A 21645-nucleotide genomic window follows, 5' to 3' on the forward strand; every position below is an offset into this window, starting at 1 on the left:
CTGACAGTTTCCTTGGATTATGAAATTTGGTTGGCAATATAATTTGGGTGTAGATGGTTTGTGCTAAGAGAGGTAATACAAATTAGAAGAAGCATTACACATATCTCATGATATATAAAAAAACTAACGTTTGCATGCATAACAATTGCCAATGACAACCATATATATTTGCATAACAAATTCCCCATGTTCATTAGACATAAGAAAAATCTTCTCACCAAGCGGCGGCAGGTGGACATACACATATAAAAATATGTTATATGTAAGCAAGCTTTTGGAGCCAGTAGCTCCTCCTCCTGGCAGAAGGGTTGAAGGGGAAGAAGTGGTATGAGGCAAAAGGACTGGAGAGGTTAGGAAATGGGGTAGAGTTTGAAACAGTCACCCAGAACCCCGGGTCAAGAGAGATTTACCACACAGTATGATAAGGAAAGACTGATTATTGAGCACTGCACCAGACAGGATTTGAAAACCTTAAAGGTGGAAAACAGGGTAATATGCAAGACTTATATTACTGCTAAAACACTGTCCACGAGTTAATAAGAATTAAAAGCTAAGTGCAATGTTTGTAATAGAGGCAGGAAGGGGATGGTAAAAAAATAGACAATTCAGAAAATGAAAGATGTAGAAAATGAAAATGGAGTGAAGAAAGGAGTAGTTACTGTGAATAAATGTTGAGACAGAAGAAATCAATGTAAATTAAGGCCAGGTGGGTGGCGAGAACCAAGGACGTGTTGTAGCGTTCATTCCCACCAGCGGAGTTCTGAGAAACTGGTGTCTGTGAGAAGAGTCCAGGTAGCACATGTGGTGAAATAGGCACCAAGGTTACAACTGGCGTGTTGTAGGGCATGTTCTGCAACATGATATCTTGTGTTCACAGTATACACCCTCTGCCTATGCCCATTCATGCTAACTGACAACTTGGTAGTAGTCATGCCAGTGTAAAAGGGCGAGCAGTATTAACATTAACAGCTGGTATATGACACGTCATTCCACAAGTGGCTCTCCCTTTGATAATATACCTTTTTCTGGTTACAGGGCTGGTGTAAGTGGTGGTAGGAGGGTGCATAATCCAAGTCCTGCAGAAGAGACAGTCACAGGGGTAGGAGCCATAGGCACAGAATTAGCATAGGATCTGACAAGGACATTGCGAAGATTAGGAGGTTAGGTGTGGTGGGCAAAATCTGACCGAATAGACCTCATTTCTTGGCATGACTTCAGGAAGTCACAGAGTTGTCGAAGTAGCTGATTAATACATTCAAGAGCAGGATAATGCTGAGTGACAAATGGTGTGGTCCGAAGTTGCTTTTTGGAAGGGTCACCAGTACCAAGATTGGATGTGATGGCCCAGAAAATCTGCTTTTGAGCTAGGCTGGTGGGGTAACTATGTTCTGCGAAGGCTGGTGAGAATCATGGTGTTTTGCTGCATCTGAACAAATATTTTGCCTCAAATGCCTAGCATGTATGGGAGGGAATGTTTGACATGGAAAGGATGGCAACTGTCCAAATATAAATACTGTTGTTTGCTAGTACGTTTAATGTGGACAGAAGTGTGTATTTGGCCTTCGGTGAGGAAGAGATCAACACCAAGGACAGTGGCATGGGATTTGGAATAGGACCATGTGGAATCTAATTGGGAGAATGTATTTAGAGATTCCAGGAATTTTCATGGATCAGCCTCACCGTTAGTACATATATCAAAGATGTCATCAACGTATCTAAAGCAAACCAGGGGCTGAAGGATTATGGATTCCAGGAATGCCCCCTCCAAGCGAACCAAGAAAAGGTTGGCACAGGAAGCAGCCACCCTGCTTCCCACAGCCATACCACTGGTCCATTTGTATGTCTGCCCCTCAAAGGTGAAATAGTAGTTGGTAAGTATAAAGCTGATTAAGGTGAGCAGGAAGGATGTGTTAGGCTTGGAATCAGGTGGGTGATGACTGGGGAAAGGTTCAGCAGCAGACAGACAATGTATGTGGGGGATGCTGGGATAAAGGGAGGTGGCATCAATGGTGACAAGCCACATGTGTGGTTAGAGTGGGACATGCACGGTTTACAGATGATCTAGGAAATGGTTGGTGTCTTTAATATGGAAGGGAAGTCTTTGTATTATGAGTTGCAGGTGTTGATCAACTAAGGTACGCATATGTTCTGTGGGTGCTTTGAAGCCAACAACTATAGGATGGCCAGGATGATTGGGTTTGTGGATCTTACGGAAAAGAAAGGGGGGAGCAAGGTTGGGGGGGGGGGGGGGGGGAAGGGGGGGGGGGGTAGGAAGTTTTAGGGATTGAGGTGTTAGTCCTTGTGAGGGGCCTGAGGTTTTAAGGAGGGGTTGCAGGTCAATTAGAATCACAAAGATGGGATCTTGATGGCAGATGCTGTATGCAGAAGGGTTCGACAGCTGGCATAGACCTTCACTAACATACTCCTGTCAAAAGTACGGCAGTGGTAGATCCTTTGTTTGCTGGGAGGATAATGATGGAGTCATCAGCTTTTAGAGAATGCACAGCCTGGAGTTTGCAGAGGACAGGTTAGGGTCATGTTGTAGGGACCTAAGGAAGGCTTGTGAAGCAATGCTGAATGTGAGGAAGGCTTGGAAGGGATGATTTTGAAGTAGTGGTGGTGAATCAAGTTAAGATCCTCATCGTAACTGTTCAAGTCGACGTTCATGTCAGATTTGCTGTTGGAAGGGTTTTGCAACTGGGTTATATTTTCAGTTGGCATTATGCATTAAGGAAAGTAGATCCTCCAGCAAAGCAGCAGCACGATTAATGCAGGTTTAGGACTGAAAGTAAGACCCCTGGATAATACAGATAACTCAGGTGAGGCAAGTTCATTAGACAAGAGGCTGAGAATACCACCAACATACACAGTATCCTGTTGCAGAGCACACTCTACAACACGACATGCCACCTGGATTCTTCCCAAGGATACCAGTTTTTCAGAACTTTGCAGATAGGAACTAGTGCTACAACATGTCATTGGTTCTTGCCACCCACCTAGCCTTAATTTCTTCCATCTCAGCATTTCTTCACAGTAGCTACTCCTTTCTTCTCTCTGTTTTAGTTTCCTACATCTTTTTTCTGACCTGTCTATTCTTCACCATCTCTCTCCAATCTCTATTACATACAATTAACTTAGCTTTTCACTCTTATTAACTTTTTAGCAGTAATATCAGTCTAGCGTATTACCCTGTCTTCTACCTTTACACTTTCAGGTTTTCAAATATCGTCCAGTACAATCCCCAACAGTCAGCCTTTCCTTCTCATCCTGTCTGGTGAATCTCCCCTGTCCTGTGGGGTTCTCACCCGCCTTCCTTTACCTTCAACCCTTCTGCCAGAAGAAGGAACCACTGGCTGCAAAAGCTTGTATACATAAAACCTTTTTTTATATATTCTTCTGCCGCCGCTTGGTGAATGAATTTTTATCTGCCCAACTACATTATATTGTCAAAAATAGATTATTTTCACTACATATATGTATATATAATTCATATAATCATATTATTACATGAATATTAGGAAATATTGCCATTGGCATACGCTAGAGGATATAACTGTAGGGATAGTCACATTACAATGAATTGAAAACTCATACAAGCATAAAACACTACTATTGACACTATAAATACTGTGTTACATGATCCAGTCACATTAACGTGACCACCTCTCATGTTCGACATCAAGGTATAATAACCACTCACAGACAGCGGTGGCAGCCCTAGCAGTGAAGAGTATATAAAACATGTTGGGGGACATGGAAAACAGTGCAGTCATTTTTCTCGGATAGAAACTGAGTGATTTACTTGACATTCAATACAGTATAATCACTGGCTTTCAGGTCAAGGGTGGAGGCATTTCCGAAACAGTTAGTTTGCAAACAGTTTGCATGTCCTCATGGTTAAAGTATAGTCTGTATCAAAAAGAATCATCCCACATGACATGTCTATATTTCTGAAACTAACAAACATAAACAGTGAATTTTGTGTTTTGATGAACAAGAAACTCCAAAAGTTTCTTTCTTCATACCTTTCCATAGGTTTTCAATATGCCCTCCTTGAGATGCATGGCATACATTAATGCGGAACTCAATTTGTCCCCAAACTGCAGCGAGCCTGTCATGAGTTACAGCTTCTATAGCTGCTGTTATGCGAGGACTCAGTTCATTCATTGTTGTTGGTAACAGAAGCACATAAACAGGGTCATTTATAAACCCCCACAAGAAATAATCTCATACAGTTAGGTATGGTGATGTTGCCCCAGTAATGTACGGCTGAATCATTTGTTCCAGCACTACCGATCCATTGTTCAGGAATACTTTGATTTAAAACTTCCCACACTTCCAGATGCCATTGTGGCAGTGCCCCATCCTGTTGGTAAATGAAGTCATTCGAATCAGTCTCCAACAGTGGGAAAAGGACGTTCTCAAGCATATCAAGATATGTGCTTCCGGTAACAGTGTTCTGAGCAAAGAAAAATGGACCAAGCACCTTTTCCTGTGAAATTGCACAAAACACATTAAATTTTGGAGATTCCCTCTCATGCTCTACAACTTCATGTGGTTGTTCTATACCCCGTATTCTCACATTATGATGGTTCACCTTTTCATTTAAATGGAATGTTGCCTCATTACTAAACACTGCATGTGGACGAAAACTGTCATCCTCCATCTTGCCAAGAACGAAATTACAGAACTCCACACATTGTTGTTTGTTACCTTCACAAAGAGCTTGCAGTAGCTGAATTTTGTATGGTTTCATGTGTAAACGTCAACACACCACACACCAGATGGACATCGGTGGGCGTGTTGAGCTGCATGGCTAAGCAGGGTGTATACATGGAAAAGGAAAAAAAATTCCCGGATTTCCCGGTAGAAAATACACTTCCTCCCGGGTGAGAATACACCTTTTCTGTGTTAAGTGAGTACCGTATTTACTCGAATCTAAGCCGCACTCGAGTCTAAGCCGCACCTGAAAAATGAGACTCGAAATGAAGGAAAAAAAAATTTGCCGAATCTAAGCCACACCTGAAATTTGAGACTCGAAATTCAAAGGGAGAGAAAAGTTCTAGGCCGCACCTCCAAATCGAAACAAAGTTGGTCCATTGTAATATGAGACACAATTTAGGTCGAATGAATGACGATGCAGCTGCAATAGTTTGGTTCGAGTTGTAATCTTAGCAGTTAAGCTTTACCAGGTAGCCATTGCTATGCGTCAGGCGCTCCGGCCGTATTTATACGGATACTCTTCCTTTTTGGCATACTTCATCTGGTTTGAATTGATTGCTTATTTTTCTTTGATCTAATAAGCGTCGTTCTCTTTGTTATAGGTGTTTATGTCAGTCTAAGCTGAAAATGCATTACTGTACTGTGCATTGTTTGTCACATTCTGATAATGAGTGGTTACAACCTGTCACCGCTGTTCACAGCATGGCTTGCTTTTGTGCACGCTAGCACCGTTTACAATTTTAAAAAGAGAGAGGAATCGTCTCATTAGCGAAACAATGGCAAGAGACTGCTATTTGTTGTTACTTACACTGCTGCTTTCTTTGATAATGATCAACAAGAACCAAATAATAGACAGCGTATGACAGAAGATGTTCTGAACGAGAGTTCAGCGAAAAGTTTCTCCGTTTGAAAATCTTAGCAGACGCCTTTTTAGTACATTACATTCTGCACTGAAATTAGAGTTATCTTAGATTTAAAAATCTAGTCAATTGCCGTGCTTCATTTCTGACTGTATCACTATTAGGCATAAGAATAATACGAATATAAACATGACATGATATGTATATTTTTCCGCATTTGCTGTTGTCTCACTCTAGTTTCATAGTTCATTAGGCAGACAGGATTTAAATGAGTTAGCGGCAATCACGAAAGAATACATGGCAAACTGTTTACATTCATATTATTCTTATGGTGAAGAGAATACTGCATGCGATTCACAATTCATAAAAGTTCCTATAAGGAACCATCTCTTCTCACAAGTAGGAAAAAATTCAGAACGTAGAGTTGGCCATATTGACAAACATCCCAAACAGTCTTGCCAATTGGATTTTAGTAGTACATTGAAATGCTGCTACATTTGAAGATGGACAGTACAGAATTTGTATTTACTTCGTTGGATAATGTACGAAAATGTAGTGGTTGAAACTCGAGGTGGAGAAAAAAGGTAGTCTTCCACCTTTTTTTTTTAATGACGCACAGGGTTTGGCGCCAGTATTTATCTTTGTGCCTGCAAAGCATGCCTGTGTAGCGCTACATATATTAGACGGCAGAAGTTGGTTGTGATGGCACGTACCAACATTTTTCAGAACTTCCGCTTACTTTGCACTCGATTCTAAGCCGCAGGCGGTTTTTTGGATTACAAAAAAAGGAAAAAAAAAAGTGCGGCTTAGATTCAAGTAAATACGGTATACTTTTCCTCATCACTGTAAAACTTACCAATCCTTAGAATGTTTATGGTTTTCTAAACAGACGTAGAATTTGCCAGCACTTTAGAAAACGAAACCCAGGTGAGAAAAAAACACATTTTGGAACGATCTTTGATGTGCAGCAACATGTACGTTAATTTTCTTCGTTTTACAGAGGTATAAATTTGAATTCCACCAAAGACTGCAAGTTACTTTCCGAAGCAATGAAATCGAGATTGCGACGTGCTTTTGTAAGCCAGTCATAGCTCATGTCGCGTGATCTCACCAGCTGATGACAGCATAGAACACGTGATGTAGTCAACCAATAGCAAGATCACTCTTAAGTAGCGTGAACACACAAAAAAGAAAAGTTAATGGTTGAAATTAATATACACAGTGTTGCTACAAGAAAAACAAAGCTTTCACAAATAATACTGGTCTCAGAGATTAATACACTGCAAGAGAAGCTAAGCTCCCATATATAATATGGATCTTTTTGCACATGTTACACTTTAAGATACATCACACAAATGAGCCAGTAAAATTTTTAAATGTATGATCTTCTGGGCTTGAAATTCTTCTAGATGGTCGTCCTCAAAGAGTTGATTTTTAAAGGAGAGTCAAACGATCTGTGATTTAAGAAATTAATCGTACATTCTCACACATAGTTCATCTTTACTTTGAAAGTAACACTATTCAAACCACCATTCGCAATATTTTCCCGTAACCTGTTAGAAATTGGTTTGTTTCAGAAGTTGCCCGAGAGCGCCAAATAACAGGTGTCACTGCGCCTGTGCAGCTACAATGATGCAGGAAGCCCACATGTTCATACGTGTAAAACATTAAAAGATCTTGCATTATATCATAAAAGAAACAAGACATCAAAGGATACTTCAAGAGCATCGGAATTTTGTGAACCATACTAAAATGCACAATTCGGCTTAAGGTGCACAATCGTATGTCCAGATTCGTATGTAAATTTTCTTGAGTACCAGTACTGTATTATCTCATGTTTGGTTCCTTATTATGGCATAATGCCATATGAGCTAGAAGATGGAAAACGTGCACTTGAAATGCAGCGAACAGTTGAAACTAGTCGAAAGTGTGAAATTAAACACTTTGTTTCAAATAAATTGACTGCCTCAGCGCAAAAGATTAATAAAAGCCAAATCTCTTTAGCAAACAGACAAAAATAACTTAAATTTTCTGCAAGGCGATTAATGCTTGACTGTCAGAAAGGTGGAAATAAAACCTGAAACTAACAACAGATTTTAGCCTTCAATAACTATGTGAGCGTATTTTAATTCAGTTGGTAGCTCCAGCCACAGAAATCCGTTTTGTTTTCATTTAATGTGAGTGCAATAACCGAAAAGGAAACAGCAAAATCACTAAATGTAAACACAGGTCACGTGGAGACTACCCACCTCACCACTGCAACTCGGACTGCTCTGCCCATCAGCCCCGGATATACAATATTTCCGAACCGGAGCAATTTAGATAGTGGTGTGAAGCCACACATCTGTAGCCAGAAGCAGGAGAAGGTACTACTCACATGCGACTCAACTGCACATACGCTAGACCCCGCCCGCAACTGCTTAAATGAATGTAATGTCCCACTCATCAGAGCCAATTTGTTGTTAGGAAGCACTGCATATTCTTCCTAAAGCCTTTGACACACATTCGTTGGCAGACGCTTGTATGAGCACAGTGTATTGTTGTTGTATATGGCGCATTTCCTTTGCGACTTAAGTTTCATTCCTCCCCCCCCTCGTTCATGTTTTGTTGCTGCAGTATTATTCTGCAAAAGTGGGATACAGTAATATCCTTTGTTAGAGTATTGGTTCTTAGCAGTCAAAATCACAAAAATTTAACTGGTAACTAAAACAATGAAAAATTCCACGAATTCTAAAAAATTCCTGGGTTTTTCCCAGATCTCCCGGGTCGTATACACCCTGCGAACAGTATTCTGCGGACTCCTTGTGAAACTAGGATGTCTGTGTCAGACACTTGTAGATGGCCCGGTGATTTGCCTTTACACAAACAATATGTTTCTTGGAATTGTTCAAGCCATCGTCTAATGCTCTGTGCTGTATGAGAATCCACACCATACCTAGAACGAAAATCACACTGAAGAGTTATTACTGAACCGCACTGTGCAAATCGTAGAACACAAAATGCTTTCTGTTGTTCCGACACCATTTTTTCTAGAACTGAAGTGGGCGCACACCGCCTCTACCTAGCAGAAACCATGTAAAACTCGAGCGTTCACTCTTTCTAACAGTAGGTTGATCACCCACATACCTCAGATAAAATAATGGTTATGATTTTTTTATACCTGGATGATTCTTTTTGATACATCCTGTATACCAAGTATGGCAAAATGGCACCAAGGCAATGTCAGTGCATCACAAGCCATAGATGACAAGAGTGAATGACGGCTGCAGAGATGTGTTAGGATGAATGACTGGCAACTATTGATCAATTGACAGTCCGGATGAATTAAGAGGCAACCAACAGTATTTCCTCAATGACTATTCAGTGAACGTTGCTGCATATTGGCCTCCACAGCAGGCACATGGTTTAAGCTCCTATGCTCACTGCTGTTTATGAGAGTCGAAAGCTGGAATTTGCATGGCAATATTGCAACTGGAGACCCACCCAATGGCAATAGGTGGCCTTTTCAGATGAATCATGTTATATTCTCCATCAGACAGATGGCCTGTGGCATGTATGGCATCAAATAGCATGTATGGCATGAAATGTCTGAAAGCAAAACCCTGCAACACTCGTTGAAAGGGAGGGAATTTTCTGGATGACCTCATCATTCTGGAAGGCACAATGGTTCAACACAAGTATGTATCTATTCTATGTCCACCTCTATATGCAGTTTGTTTTTCCTTGGCATGATGGTATCTACAAGTAGAACAAAGCAATGTGTCACACAGCTCGTAGTTTACACGCATGGTCCAAAGAGCACTATGACGAGTTTACTGTACACCCCTGGCCACCAAATTTCCTGGATTCAAGCTCAGTCAAGAATCTGTGAGACCACCTCAATTGGGCTGTTTGTGTTATGTACCCTCAACCAAGAAACCTATAGCCTGATTAAAATTACTTGATAGCTGACATCTATCACTTTTCACTACACAGCTGTCACATCCACTGTGGACTACAGCTCAGTTATAGGCAATACACAAACATGGCAGATCACTTCACAAATTTTGTTAATGTTTAATGCTACACAATCTTGGAAACAGCCACCATAACATATGATGGAAATGCGAGATCCACTGTCAACAGCTGGTTTTAAGTGGCCAATGACTGAACCTGATAGATAACGAGTTTTGTAGCCCTGAATTTAAGCTCATGTCCCAACCTAACCACAGCTTCACGATGTGCAATATATTCAAGGAAAGCGTGATCAACAATCTACAGCAGAACTAAAATCACATTTGCTTTGTTCATGGTATTTAAAACTAAACTCTACGAGCAAACCCAACACAGAAAAATTTCATAATATGTTTGTTTGCGTAGCCATCTTCTGCAGCAAAATTTCAGTTTTAGCAGAAAAAGCAAGCTGTAATTGCTCACTGTCATTGGCTATCTGAAACTATCCTCACTGGCACACAATGGTGCTTTACCAGCCGACAAAAAATCCTAGTTGGCATTTGAATGCCGATTATAGTTGACACACACACACACACACACACACACACACACACACACACACACAAACACACACACACAGACAGACTCCAAACGAGAAAAGAATGATAGGAAGAAAACTAAGAGAAGTCAACACGATACTGAAAATGACACAGCAACATATTAGAAGTAAAAAAAGTATATTTAAACTATTTAACAGAAAAAAATTATAATCAAAGTCTTTTGATTAGATTTAGAAAAATTAAAAAATCACTGCATTTGATGAGATTCGAACCTTCAACCTTCTACATGTTAGATTTGTACGCTACGCCATTACACTGCAAAACGCTGTTGTAGTCACGATTCTGGATTCCCAGTTGCGATGGTTAATTAACAACCTTCAAAAATTTGGCTTCATACAATGTCGTGCAAAACTTATCTACTAAAAGCCAAACACTGTAATGACAATAATAATGTATAAATGACACTGAATTGTGTCTTGCGCAGAAGGATTCAGTGGTGTTTGCTTGGTGCTGTGTATGAAACATGTTTATTTCATCAACATCATTGTGCATGTTTCTAAACACACAGAGAAAGAACACTAGACAAGGAAAAAGAAGTAAACTAACTGTTGTGGCAGTTTGGCAATCGCAAATGGTTCGGACGTGACAATGAGTGCTCTAGAGGAAACCAGCTACAACACGTGATGTGCCACTATCAAGTAATTTTAATCAACAACAATACAGTTGGTCAAGGCACTGAAGCTGGCATGGCTCTACATCCCTGTCGGTACCTTCAAGAACCTCATGACACACTTCCTCCACGTCTCACAATGGCCTTCACTGCAAAAGGTAAGTATTCAGGCTTTTGGGAGGTGGTCACATTAATGTGACTGACAGTGATTAAGAACTACATATATCTTTTGTGTAATACAAATACTGCTGATGATAGACAATGCCTGAACTAGTCCAGTAAAATAAACTACTAGCAACAAGCTGCTAGTGCCAAATAATTAATATGATAGTGAACTCCTTCGGGCGGGGCTTTGAGAATATTACTCACATATTTCTTAATCAGGTAATTGTAATATTAAGTAAGTTCAGTTTTGGCAGACACAAAAAATTGTAAAATACCACTGCAAGTAAACAGTAAATAGTCACAATTACAGCAATAAAGATAAATGACATCTTATTATCCAACACATTTTTCTCACATTATATGCAATGAGCAGTTTAACCTGTACATTGCAGTGTGAAACCTATTGTGATAAAAACCTTTAGTGTCATTTCTGACACACATTTGAAACATGGCATAAAAGGGATGCATAATCATTTGGTAAAACAAAATACTCATAAGCTACAAGAGCTCATGAACTCTTGCTTTTGACATAGTCATCGAGTGATTACATTATAATCTTGCAGCCTGGAAGTACCACATTTTCCAGCTGAAAACCATTATACGCTTCAAATTTCACTGCTGAATAAACAAACAAGGCATTTAAAAATTTTTAAAGTACTATCAACCTCAAAGAAGGCCTGTATAAAATGTATGACTTCTTTGAGGGTTGAGAGTGAGGCATGTCAACAGCAAAATAGACCTTATATTGTGTACTGCTAATTGGTTTGTTTGTCAGTAACCACAAAATAATTACCTCTTTATCATTCACAGTCTGTGATGAATTGTGCTGTGACGATGCCGGATCATTACCATTTTGCAACTCACTTCTTGATTGACAAAGGAGGTGTGAATCTCTAACTGTCTTATCATTGTTGGCCTCTGATTCCTTGGATTTCTGGGGCAACTGTACATAGAGTACAGTCTTCATGCTGTTGTCACTTGCAGAGGCATCATTGCCTGCTTGAGTTGATGACACATGAGGTTTGAAGTGCTGTGACTCAATGTCTGATCTGCATGGTGAATTGGCAAAGGTAGTATATGCAGCACTGACAGCAGTGGTTGTAGTTGTGACAACAGTTGTAAATGTGGTGACAGCTGTAGTTATGGCAACAAAAGACTGGTAGTCAGACTGTTTGTTGTCATCATCATTGTCTGAAGGAGGAGAAGTAAATAGAATACACTCTTTCTCTGATTTCTTTTTCTGTGGAGGCTCTTTATGCTTCTGAATTTCCTTGCTACTAAGCAGCAGACGATCAAAGGTGTTATTCACTGTTAAATTACATATGTCAGACGTATCCTGAGAAATAGGGTTACTTGAAGGGGGAGGCAGTAATTGTGAAAGTGTTTCATCTCCTATTGGTTTAGCCCCAGGTTTCCTATGTTTTACTGGTTTTCTAACATCTTGACTGGATACAAACTCATATGGATCAGCAGGACTGTTTGCATTATACATTTCACGAGTGGTCTTTGGAAAAATAGCACCTCCTTCTGGCCTTTGAGACACTGACAGCAAAGGCAAATCATCATTTGATGAAAATGAAGAGGTAGATGACGAACGTGATCTTGTTGGAGGTGTAGGTGGGTGCAAAGACTCTTCTAATGCAGCTTCACAAATATTATTTTCCAGCCATTTTTCAACTTTCGTAGAGGATGACACACGGTCTATTGTCACCAGGGAGCCAGGTACCACCTGCAGACATACAAATTTACACAATCAGTCTTCACAATCTTCAAAGACATTAGAATAATACTGCCTGGAGCATACACTCAACTTGACTAACAAACAACACTGTTATATTTATTATTAAACAGTCTGGTAAGTTCTTGTTAATTCACTAGAAGATTATGGCTTTATAAAATGTTGTTGGGTATGAACACAAAAACACCTATAATGTAAATCAATCAGTATAAAACTGTACCTCATAATGCCCCTGAGCATACAAGTTAAATTCAAAATGTGTGGTACTATAAAAAATACAAACAAAATGTTAATTACATATTCTTTAAGTAATGTAGCTATTCTCTGTTATTTATTGTGTTTTTTCATTGTAAGACAAATATTTTCTTGTGTGCTATTGTATTTGGACACAGTAAAATAGCAGTGTCCAGAAAGCTTCTTCTTGTATCAAATCTTCATAAGTTTCATGTTGCATAAGATGAGAGAGTGGTTTCAGAACGGCTAATATTTTTCACTAATTCCTGTATTAGGTTCTGATTTCTTATTTAAGAAGTACTGTATGTTTCTTATTTTTAGTCTTGCTTTACAGTGACATGTTAAAAAAGAAAGTATACGTTTCCATTGCCTCCCCAATCTCTGCAATATTTTTATCAGACCCCATGCTCCTTCTGCACCCATCTCGCTACCCTATGACTCCTACCCCTGTGACAGTGCCTGATGCAACACTTGTCCTATGCACCCTCCTACCACCACCTATATTAGCCCTGTAACTGGCAGAACATATACTATCAAAGGGAGAGCCATCCGCAAAATGACACACATCATACAGCAGCTATTATGTAAAAACTGTTTGGCCTCCTTCATCGGCATAACTACCACCAAATTATCAATTAGGATGAATGGGCATAAGCAAAGGGTGTGTACTGGCAGCTTGCAATCTCCTGCTGCAAGGCATGCTTTACAACATGACATCTGTGACCTCGGTAAATGCTCCACCACATGCACACTATGGATTGTTTTCCCGGACACCAGTTTCTCAGAACTCTGCAGGTGGGAACTAGCACTACAACATGTCCTTGGTTCTTGCCACCCACCTGGCCTGATTTATGTTCATTTTTTCCACCTCAGCATTTCTTCACTGTAATTACTCTTTGCTTCACTCCGTTTGGTTTCCTACATCTTTCATTTTCTGACCTGTCTATTTTTCACCATCTCTCTCCAATCTCTATTACATACAATTCACTTAGCTTTTCAAACTTATTAACTCATGCGTGATGTCTAAGAAGTAATTTCTGTCGGCATGTTACCTTGTGTTCCAACCTTTACGGTCTCAGGTTTTCAAATCTCACCCGATGTAATCCAAAATAATCAGTCATTCCTTCTCATCCCATATGGGAAGTCTCCCCTGACCCATGGTTCTGGGTGACTTTCCCAAAATCTATCATTTTCCTAGACCTCTCCAGTTCTTTTCCTTCACCTTTCTTCCTTCCCCTTCAACTCTTCTGACTGCAGAGGAAGCCACTGGCTCTGAAAGCTTGCCAATTACAATAGTCATTTATGTGTGTGATCTGACGCCGCTTAGTGAGTAGATTTTTCATCTATCCAATTAAATGATTGTATCAATTACATTCTATTACTTGACATCACAGATCACATTCATTGGAATTACCGGAAAGAAGAACTCATTTAAATGAGAAATAAATCAGCAACCAACCACCAATAAAGTTTCACAAAAGAAAGCACTAATATAATGTGAAAGTTCTATTCTGAAACTTGTTGTTGTTGTTGTGGTCTTCAGTCTTGAGACTGTTTTGATGCAGCTCTCCATGCTCCTCTGTCCTGTGCAAGCTGCTTCATCTCCCAGTGCCTACTGTAACCTACATCCTTCTGAATCTGCTTAGTGTATTCATCTCTTGGTCTCCCTCTACAATTTTTACCCCCCACGCTGCCCTCCAATGCTAAATTTGTGATCCCTTGATGCCTCAAAACATGTCCTACCAACCGATCCCTTCTTCTAGTCAAGTTGTGCCACAAAATTCTCTTCTCCCCAATCCTATTCAATACCTCCTCATTAGTTACGTGATCTATCCACCTTATCTTCAACATTCTTCTGTAACACCACATTTCGAAAGCTTCTATTCTCTTCTTGTCCAAACTATTTATCGTCCATGTTTCACTTCCATACATGTCTACACTCCATACAAATACTATCAGAAATGACTTCCTGACACTTAAATCTATACTCGATGTTAACAAATTTCTCTTCTTCACATACGCTTTCCTTGCCATTGCCAGTCTACATTTTATATCCTCTCTACTTCGACCATCATCAGTTATTTTGCTCCCAAAATAGCAAAACTCCTTTACTACTTTAAGTGTCTCATTTCCTAATCTAATTCCCTCAGCATCACCCGATTTAATTTGACTACATTCCATTATCCTCGTTTTGCTTTTGTTAATGTTCATCTTATATCCTCCTTTAAAGACACTATCCATTCCGTTCAACTGCTCTTCCAAGTCCTTTGCTGTCTCTGACAGAATTAAGATGTCATCGGCGAACCTTAACGTTTTTATTTCTTCTCCATGGATTTTACTACCTACTCCGAATTTTTCTTTTGTTTCCTTTACTACTTGCTCAATATACAGATTGAATAACATCGGGGAGAGAGAACAACCCTATCTCACTCCCTTCCCAACCACTGCTTCCCTTTCATGTCCCTCGACTCTTATAGCTGCCATCTGGTTTCTGTACAAATTGTAAATAGCCTTTCGCTCCCTATATTTTACCCCTGCCACCTTCAGAATTTGAAAGAGAGTATTCCAGTCAACATTGTCAAAAGCTTTCTCTAAGTCTACAAATGCTAGAAACGTTGGTTTGCCCTTCCTTAATCTAGCTTCTAAGATAAGTCGTAGGGTCAGTATTGCCTCACGTATTCCAACATTTCTACGGAATCGAAACTGATCTTCCCCGAGGTCGGCTTCTACTTGTTTTTCCATTCGTCTGTAAAGATTTCGTGTTAGTATTTTGCAGCTGTGACTTATTAAGCTGATAGTTCGGTAATTTTCACATCTGTCAGCACCTGCTGTCTTTGGGATTGGAATTATTATATTCTTCTTGAAGTCTGAGGGTATTTCGCCTGTCTCATACATCTTGCTCACCAGCTTGTAGAGTTTTGTCATGACTGGCTCTCCCAAGGCCGTCAGTAGTTCCAATTGAATGTTGTCTACTCCAGGGGCCTTGTTTTGACTCAGGTCTTTCAGTGCTCTGTCAAACTCTTCACGCAGTATATTTCCCATTTCATCTTCATCTACATCCTCTTCCCTTTCAATAATATTGTCCTCAAGTACATCGCCCTTGTATAAACCCTCTATATACTCCTTCCACCTTTCTGCTTTCCCTTCTTTGCTTAGAACTGGGTTGCCATCTGAGCTCTTGATATTCATACAAGTGGTTCTCTTCTCTCCAAAGGTCTCTTTTAATTTTCCTGTAGGCAGTATGTATCTTACCCCTAGGGAGATAAGCTTCTATATCCTTACATTTGTCCTCTAGCCATCCCTGCTTAGCCATTTTGCCCTTCCTGTCGATCTCATTTTTGAGATGTTTGTATTCCTTTTTGCCTGCTTCATTTACTGCATTTTTATATTTTCTCCTTTCATCAATTAAATTCAATATTTCTTCTGTTACCCAAGAATTTCTAGCAGCCCTCGTCTTTTTACCTACTTTATCCTCTGCTGCCTTCACTACTTCATCCCTCAAAGCTACCCATTCTTCTTCTACTGTAATTCTTTCCCCCATTCTCATCAGATGTTGCCTTATGCTCTCCCTGAAACTCTGTACAACCTCTGGTGTAGTCAGTTTATCCAGATCCCATCTCCTTAAATTGCCACCTTTTTGCAATTTCTTCAGTTTTAATCTAAAGTTCATAACCAATAGATTGTGGTCAGAGTCCACATCTGCCCCTGGAAATGTCCTACAATTTAAAACCTGATTCCTAAATCTCTGTCTTACCATTATATAATCTATCTGATACCTTTTAGTATCTCCAGGATTCTTCCATGTATACAACCTTCTTTTATGATTCTTGAACCAAGTGTTAGCTATGATTAAGTTATGCTCTGTGCAAAATTCTACCAGACGGCTTCCTCTTTCATTTCTTAGCCCCAATCCATATTCACCCACTATGTTTTCATCTCTCCCTTTTCCTACTGACGAATTCCAGTCACCCATGACTATTACATTTTTGTCTCCCTTCACTACCTGAATAATTTCTTTTATCTCATCATACATTTCATCAATTTCTTCATCATCTGCAGAGCTAGTTGGCATATAAACTTGTACTACTGTAGTAGGCATGGGCTTTGTGTCTATCTTGGCCACAGTAATGCGTTCACTATGCTGTTTGTAGTAGCTTACCCGCACTCCTATTTTTTTATTCATTATTAAACCTACTCCTGCATTACCCCTATTTGATTTTGTATTTATAACCCTGTATTCACCTGACCAAAAGTCTTGTTCCTCCTGCCACCGAACTTCACTAATTCCCGCTATATCTAACTTTAACCTATCCATTTCCCTTTTTAAATTTTCTAACCTACCTGCCCGATTAAGGGATCTGACATTCCACGCTCTGATCCGTAGAACGCCAGTTTTCTTTCTCCTGATAACAACGTCCTCTTGAGCAGTCCCCGCCCGCAGATCTGAATGGGGGGACTATTTTACCTCTGGAATATTTTACCCAAGAGGACGCCATCATCATTAAGTCATACAGTAAAGTTGCATGTCCTCGAGAAAAATTACGGCTGTAGTTTCCCCTTGCTTTCAGTCGTTCGCAGTACCAGCACAGCAAGGCCATTATGGTTAATGTTGCAAGGCCTGATCAGTCAATCATCCAGACTGTTGCCCCTGCAACTACTGAAAAGGCTGCTGCCCCTCTTCAGTAACAACATGTTTGTCTGGCCTCTCAACAGATAACCCTCCGTTGTGGTTGCACCTACGGTACGGCCATCTGTATCGCTGAGGCACGCAAGCCTCCCCACCAACGGCAAGGTCCATGGTTCATGGGGGGAGGTTCTGAAACTTATGCTGCTGATATGTCAACTTATTTCTTTAGATTCTTTTCAATGGACTCATCAGTATGATGGCTTTTGCAAATGTCAGGTACAGTTACAAACATAAACTACATTAAATCCTAGCTTTACAGCTAGAAATTAAACAGTAAATTAATGCTTGTCAAAATGGCTTACATCTTACACATATTAATACAGCCAATTACTTTTATACACTATTTTACTATTTATTACACTAACACGAATTCTTTACAGGTGAATGGAAAAACTGGTAGAAGCCGACCTTGAGGAAAATCATTTTGGATTCCGTAGAAATGTTGGAATACGTGAGGTAATACTGACCCTACGACTTATCTTAGAAAATAGATTAAGGAAACGCAAACCTATGTTTCTAGCACTTGTAGACTTAGAGAAAGTTTTTGACAATGTTGACTGGAATACTCTCTTTCAAATTCTGAAGGGGGTAGTGGTGAAACACAGGGAGCAAAAGGCTATTTACAATTTGTACAGAAACCAGATGGCAGTTATAAGAGTCAAGGGACATAAAACGGAAACAGTGGTTGTGAAGGGAGTGAGACAGGGTTGTAGCCTATCCCCAATGTTATTCAATCTGTATATTGAGCAACCTAGTAAAGGACATAAAAGAAAAATTCAGAGTAAGAATTAAAATCCATGAAGAGGAAATAAAAACTTTAGAGGTACACCGATGACATTCTAATTCTGTCAGAGACAGCACAGGACCTGGAAAAGCAGTTAAAAGTAGTAAATGATTTATGCTATTTGGGGAGCAAAATAACTGATGATGGTCGCAGTAGAAAGGATGTAAAATGTAGATTGGCAATGGCAAAGGAAAGCATTTCTGAAGAAGAGAAATTTGTTAACATTGAGTATAGATTTAAGTATCAAGAAGTCGTTTTTGGAAGTATGTGTGTGGAGTGCAGACATATATGGAACGGAAACTTTGACGATAAATAGTTTAGACAAGAAGAGAATAGTAGGTTTCGGAAAGTGGTGCTACAAAAGAATGCTGAAGATTTGATGGGTAGATCACATAGCTAATAAGGAGGTATTGAATAGAATTGGAGGAGAAGAGAAATTTGTGGCACAATTGGACTAGAAGAAGGGATCGCTTGGTAGGCCATATTCTAAGGCATCAAGGGATCACAAGTTTAGATTTGGAGGGCGGCGTGGAGGGTAAAAATTGTAGAGGGAGACCAAGAGATGAATACACTAAACAGATTCAGAAGGATGTAGGTTGCAGTAGGTACTGAGAGATGAAGAAGCTTGCACAGGATAGAGTAGCATGGAGAGCTGCATCAAACCAGCCTCTGGACTGAAGACCACAACAACAACAACAACATTATTTTACAGCTCTTAAACTTAACCAATTAAAACTCAGTGAGTGAATAGACACACTTTTCAATTAAGAATTCTTCAGTTTTGATTTGAATTGATTTTATTGCTGTTTTTCATGGACTCTAGCAATTTATCATACCATATCGGTCCATTAGTATATGGGCTCTGGTCCATCATTTTTAATCTTGTTCTTTGTCGGCAGTAATTCTCTTTGGACCTGGTGTGGTGGTCATGCATATTACTACATTTAGTTACTTTAGTTTTCTATGAGACACAAAAGTAATTAACTTATAAAGATACAAGAAGCATATGGTGTCTGAAAACATCACGGCAAGAGTCTTTATAGCCTAGTCCATGTATAATCCTTAACCCTCTTTTTTGTAGCAAAAGTACTCTGTTAAGGTGAATTTCTGCAGCACAATCCCATATTTCTATATAGTAGCTAAGATGGGGACAGACTGTCCCATAATACAAAGTTTTAAGTGTGTGTGAGGGCACCATTTTGGAGAGTTGGCTAAGAAGATACTTTTTTATATACAGTGTTAATGTGGCTAATCCACCACAGGTTTGAGTCCAGATGAACCCCTAGAAATTTACACTTTTTTTGCTTCCTCTGCCACTATGTCACATACCTCGTTTACGCCTGAGTTGTGTGAGCTGGCAGTTGTAAATACGCATCTGGGATTTATTTACATTGACCTTTAATCCTCGTGCATGAAAATATGAACTTAATTCTAGTATCCCATTACTTGCTCAGAATTTCACTTCCTCACAATCTTTACCATGAAATAAAACTGAGGCATCATCAACATAATTTACAATGTGAAACTTAATGGGGTGTACATCGTCATTAATTAATGTTAAAAAGGAAAGGTCCAAGAATTGAGCCATGGGGACTCCCTGTGTCACTGTTTCACTTGTTGATTTAAAGGTTAAGATCTTATTGTCAATTTGATGTGTAAGTTTGGTACACTGTTTCCGATTCACCAGATAGGTGGATAGAAGTTTTATTGACGCATCACTGATATTGTATGCGGTGGTTTTTTTTTAAGATTGTTGTTATTGTTGTTGTTTTTGTGGTGGTCTTCAGTCCTGAGACTGGTTTGATGCAGCTCTCCATGTTACTCTATCCTGTGCAAGCTGCTTCATCTCCCAGTACCTAATGCAACCTACATCCTTCTGAATCTGCTTAGTGTATTCATCTCCTGGTCTCCCGCTAAGATTTTTACCCTCCGCACTGCTCTCCAATACTAAACTGGTGATCACTTGATGCCTCAGAACACGTTCTACCAACCGATCCCTTCTTCTGGTCAAGTTGTGCCACAAACTTCTGTTCTCCCCAACCCTATTCAACACTTTCTCATTAGTTATGTGGTCTACCCACCTTATCTTCAACATTCTTCTGTAACACCACATTTCGAAAGCTTCTATTCTCTTCTTGTCCAAACTATTTATCGTCCATGTTTCACTTCCATACATGGCTACACTCCATACAAATACTATCAGAAATGACTTCCTGACACTTAAAACTATACTCGATATTAACAAATTTCTCTTCTTCAGAAACGCTTTCCTTGCCATTGCCAGTCTACATTTTATGTCCTCTCTACTTCGACCATCATAAGTTATTTTGCTCCCCAAATAGCAAAACTCCTTTACTACTTTAAATGTCTCATTTCCTAATGTAATTCCCTCAGCATCACCCTACTTAATTCGACTACATTCCATTAACCTCGTTTTCCTTTTGTTGATGTTCATCTTATATCCTCGTTTAAAGACACTATCCATTCCGTTCAACTGCTCTTCCAAGTCCTTTGCTGTCTCTGACAGAACTACAATGTCATTGGCGAACCTCAAAGTTTTTATTTCTTCTCCATGGATTTTAATGTCTACTCGGAATCTTTTTTTTTCTTTTTACTGTTTGCTCAATATACATATTGAATAACATGGGGGAGAGACTACAACCCTGTCTCACTCCCTTCCCAACCACTGCTTCCCTTTCATACCCATCAAGTCTTATAACTGTGATCTGGTTTCTATATAAATTGTAAATAGCCTTTCGCTCCCTGTATTTGACCTCTGCCACCTGCAAAATTTGAAAGAGATTATTCCATTCAACATTGTCAAAAGCTTTCTCTAAGTCTAAAAATGCTAGAAACCTACGTTTGCCTTTCCTTAATCTATCTTCTAAGATAAGTCGTATGGTCAGTATTGCCTCACGTATTCCAATATTTTTACTGAATGCAAACTGATCTTCCTCGGGGTCGGCTTCTACCAATTTTTCCATCCGTCTGTAAAGAATTCACGTCAGTATTTTGCAGCTGTGACTTATCAAACTGTCTTTCACATCTGTTAACACCTGCCTTCTTTGGGATTGGAATTATATTCTTCTTGACGTCTGAGGGTATTTCGCCTGTCTCATACATCTTGCTCACCAGATGGTAGAATTTTGTCAGGACTGGCTCTCCCAAGGCTGTCAGTAGTTCTAATGGAATGTTGTCTACTCCCGGGGTCTTGTTTCGACTCAGGACTTTCAGTGCTCTATCAAACTCTTCACGCAGTATCATATCTCCCATTTCATCTTCATATACATCC

The 21645-nt window shown here is 39.6% G+C and overlaps 1 protein-coding gene across 3 annotated transcripts in view; it reads right to left on the reverse strand.

The window, feature by feature from the left end:
• Nucleotides 1-21645, reverse strand: part of LOC126354915 (breast cancer type 1 susceptibility protein homolog) — a 245320-nt gene that overhangs the window by 151455 nt on the left and 72220 nt on the right. For all 3 annotated transcript variants that reach the window (XM_050004985.1, XM_050004984.1, XM_050004986.1), the window contains exon 5: nt 11704-12639. In XM_050004985.1, coding sequence (XP_049860942.1) covers nt 11704-12639 — 936 coding nt within the window. The remainder of the gene's footprint in view (nt 1-11703; nt 12640-21645) is intronic.

The sequence above is a fragment of the Schistocerca gregaria genome, chromosome 3, assembly GCF_023897955.1.
Source record: "Schistocerca gregaria isolate iqSchGreg1 chromosome 3, iqSchGreg1.2, whole genome shotgun sequence".
Lineage (NCBI taxonomy): Eukaryota > Metazoa > Arthropoda > Insecta > Orthoptera > Acrididae > Schistocerca > Schistocerca gregaria.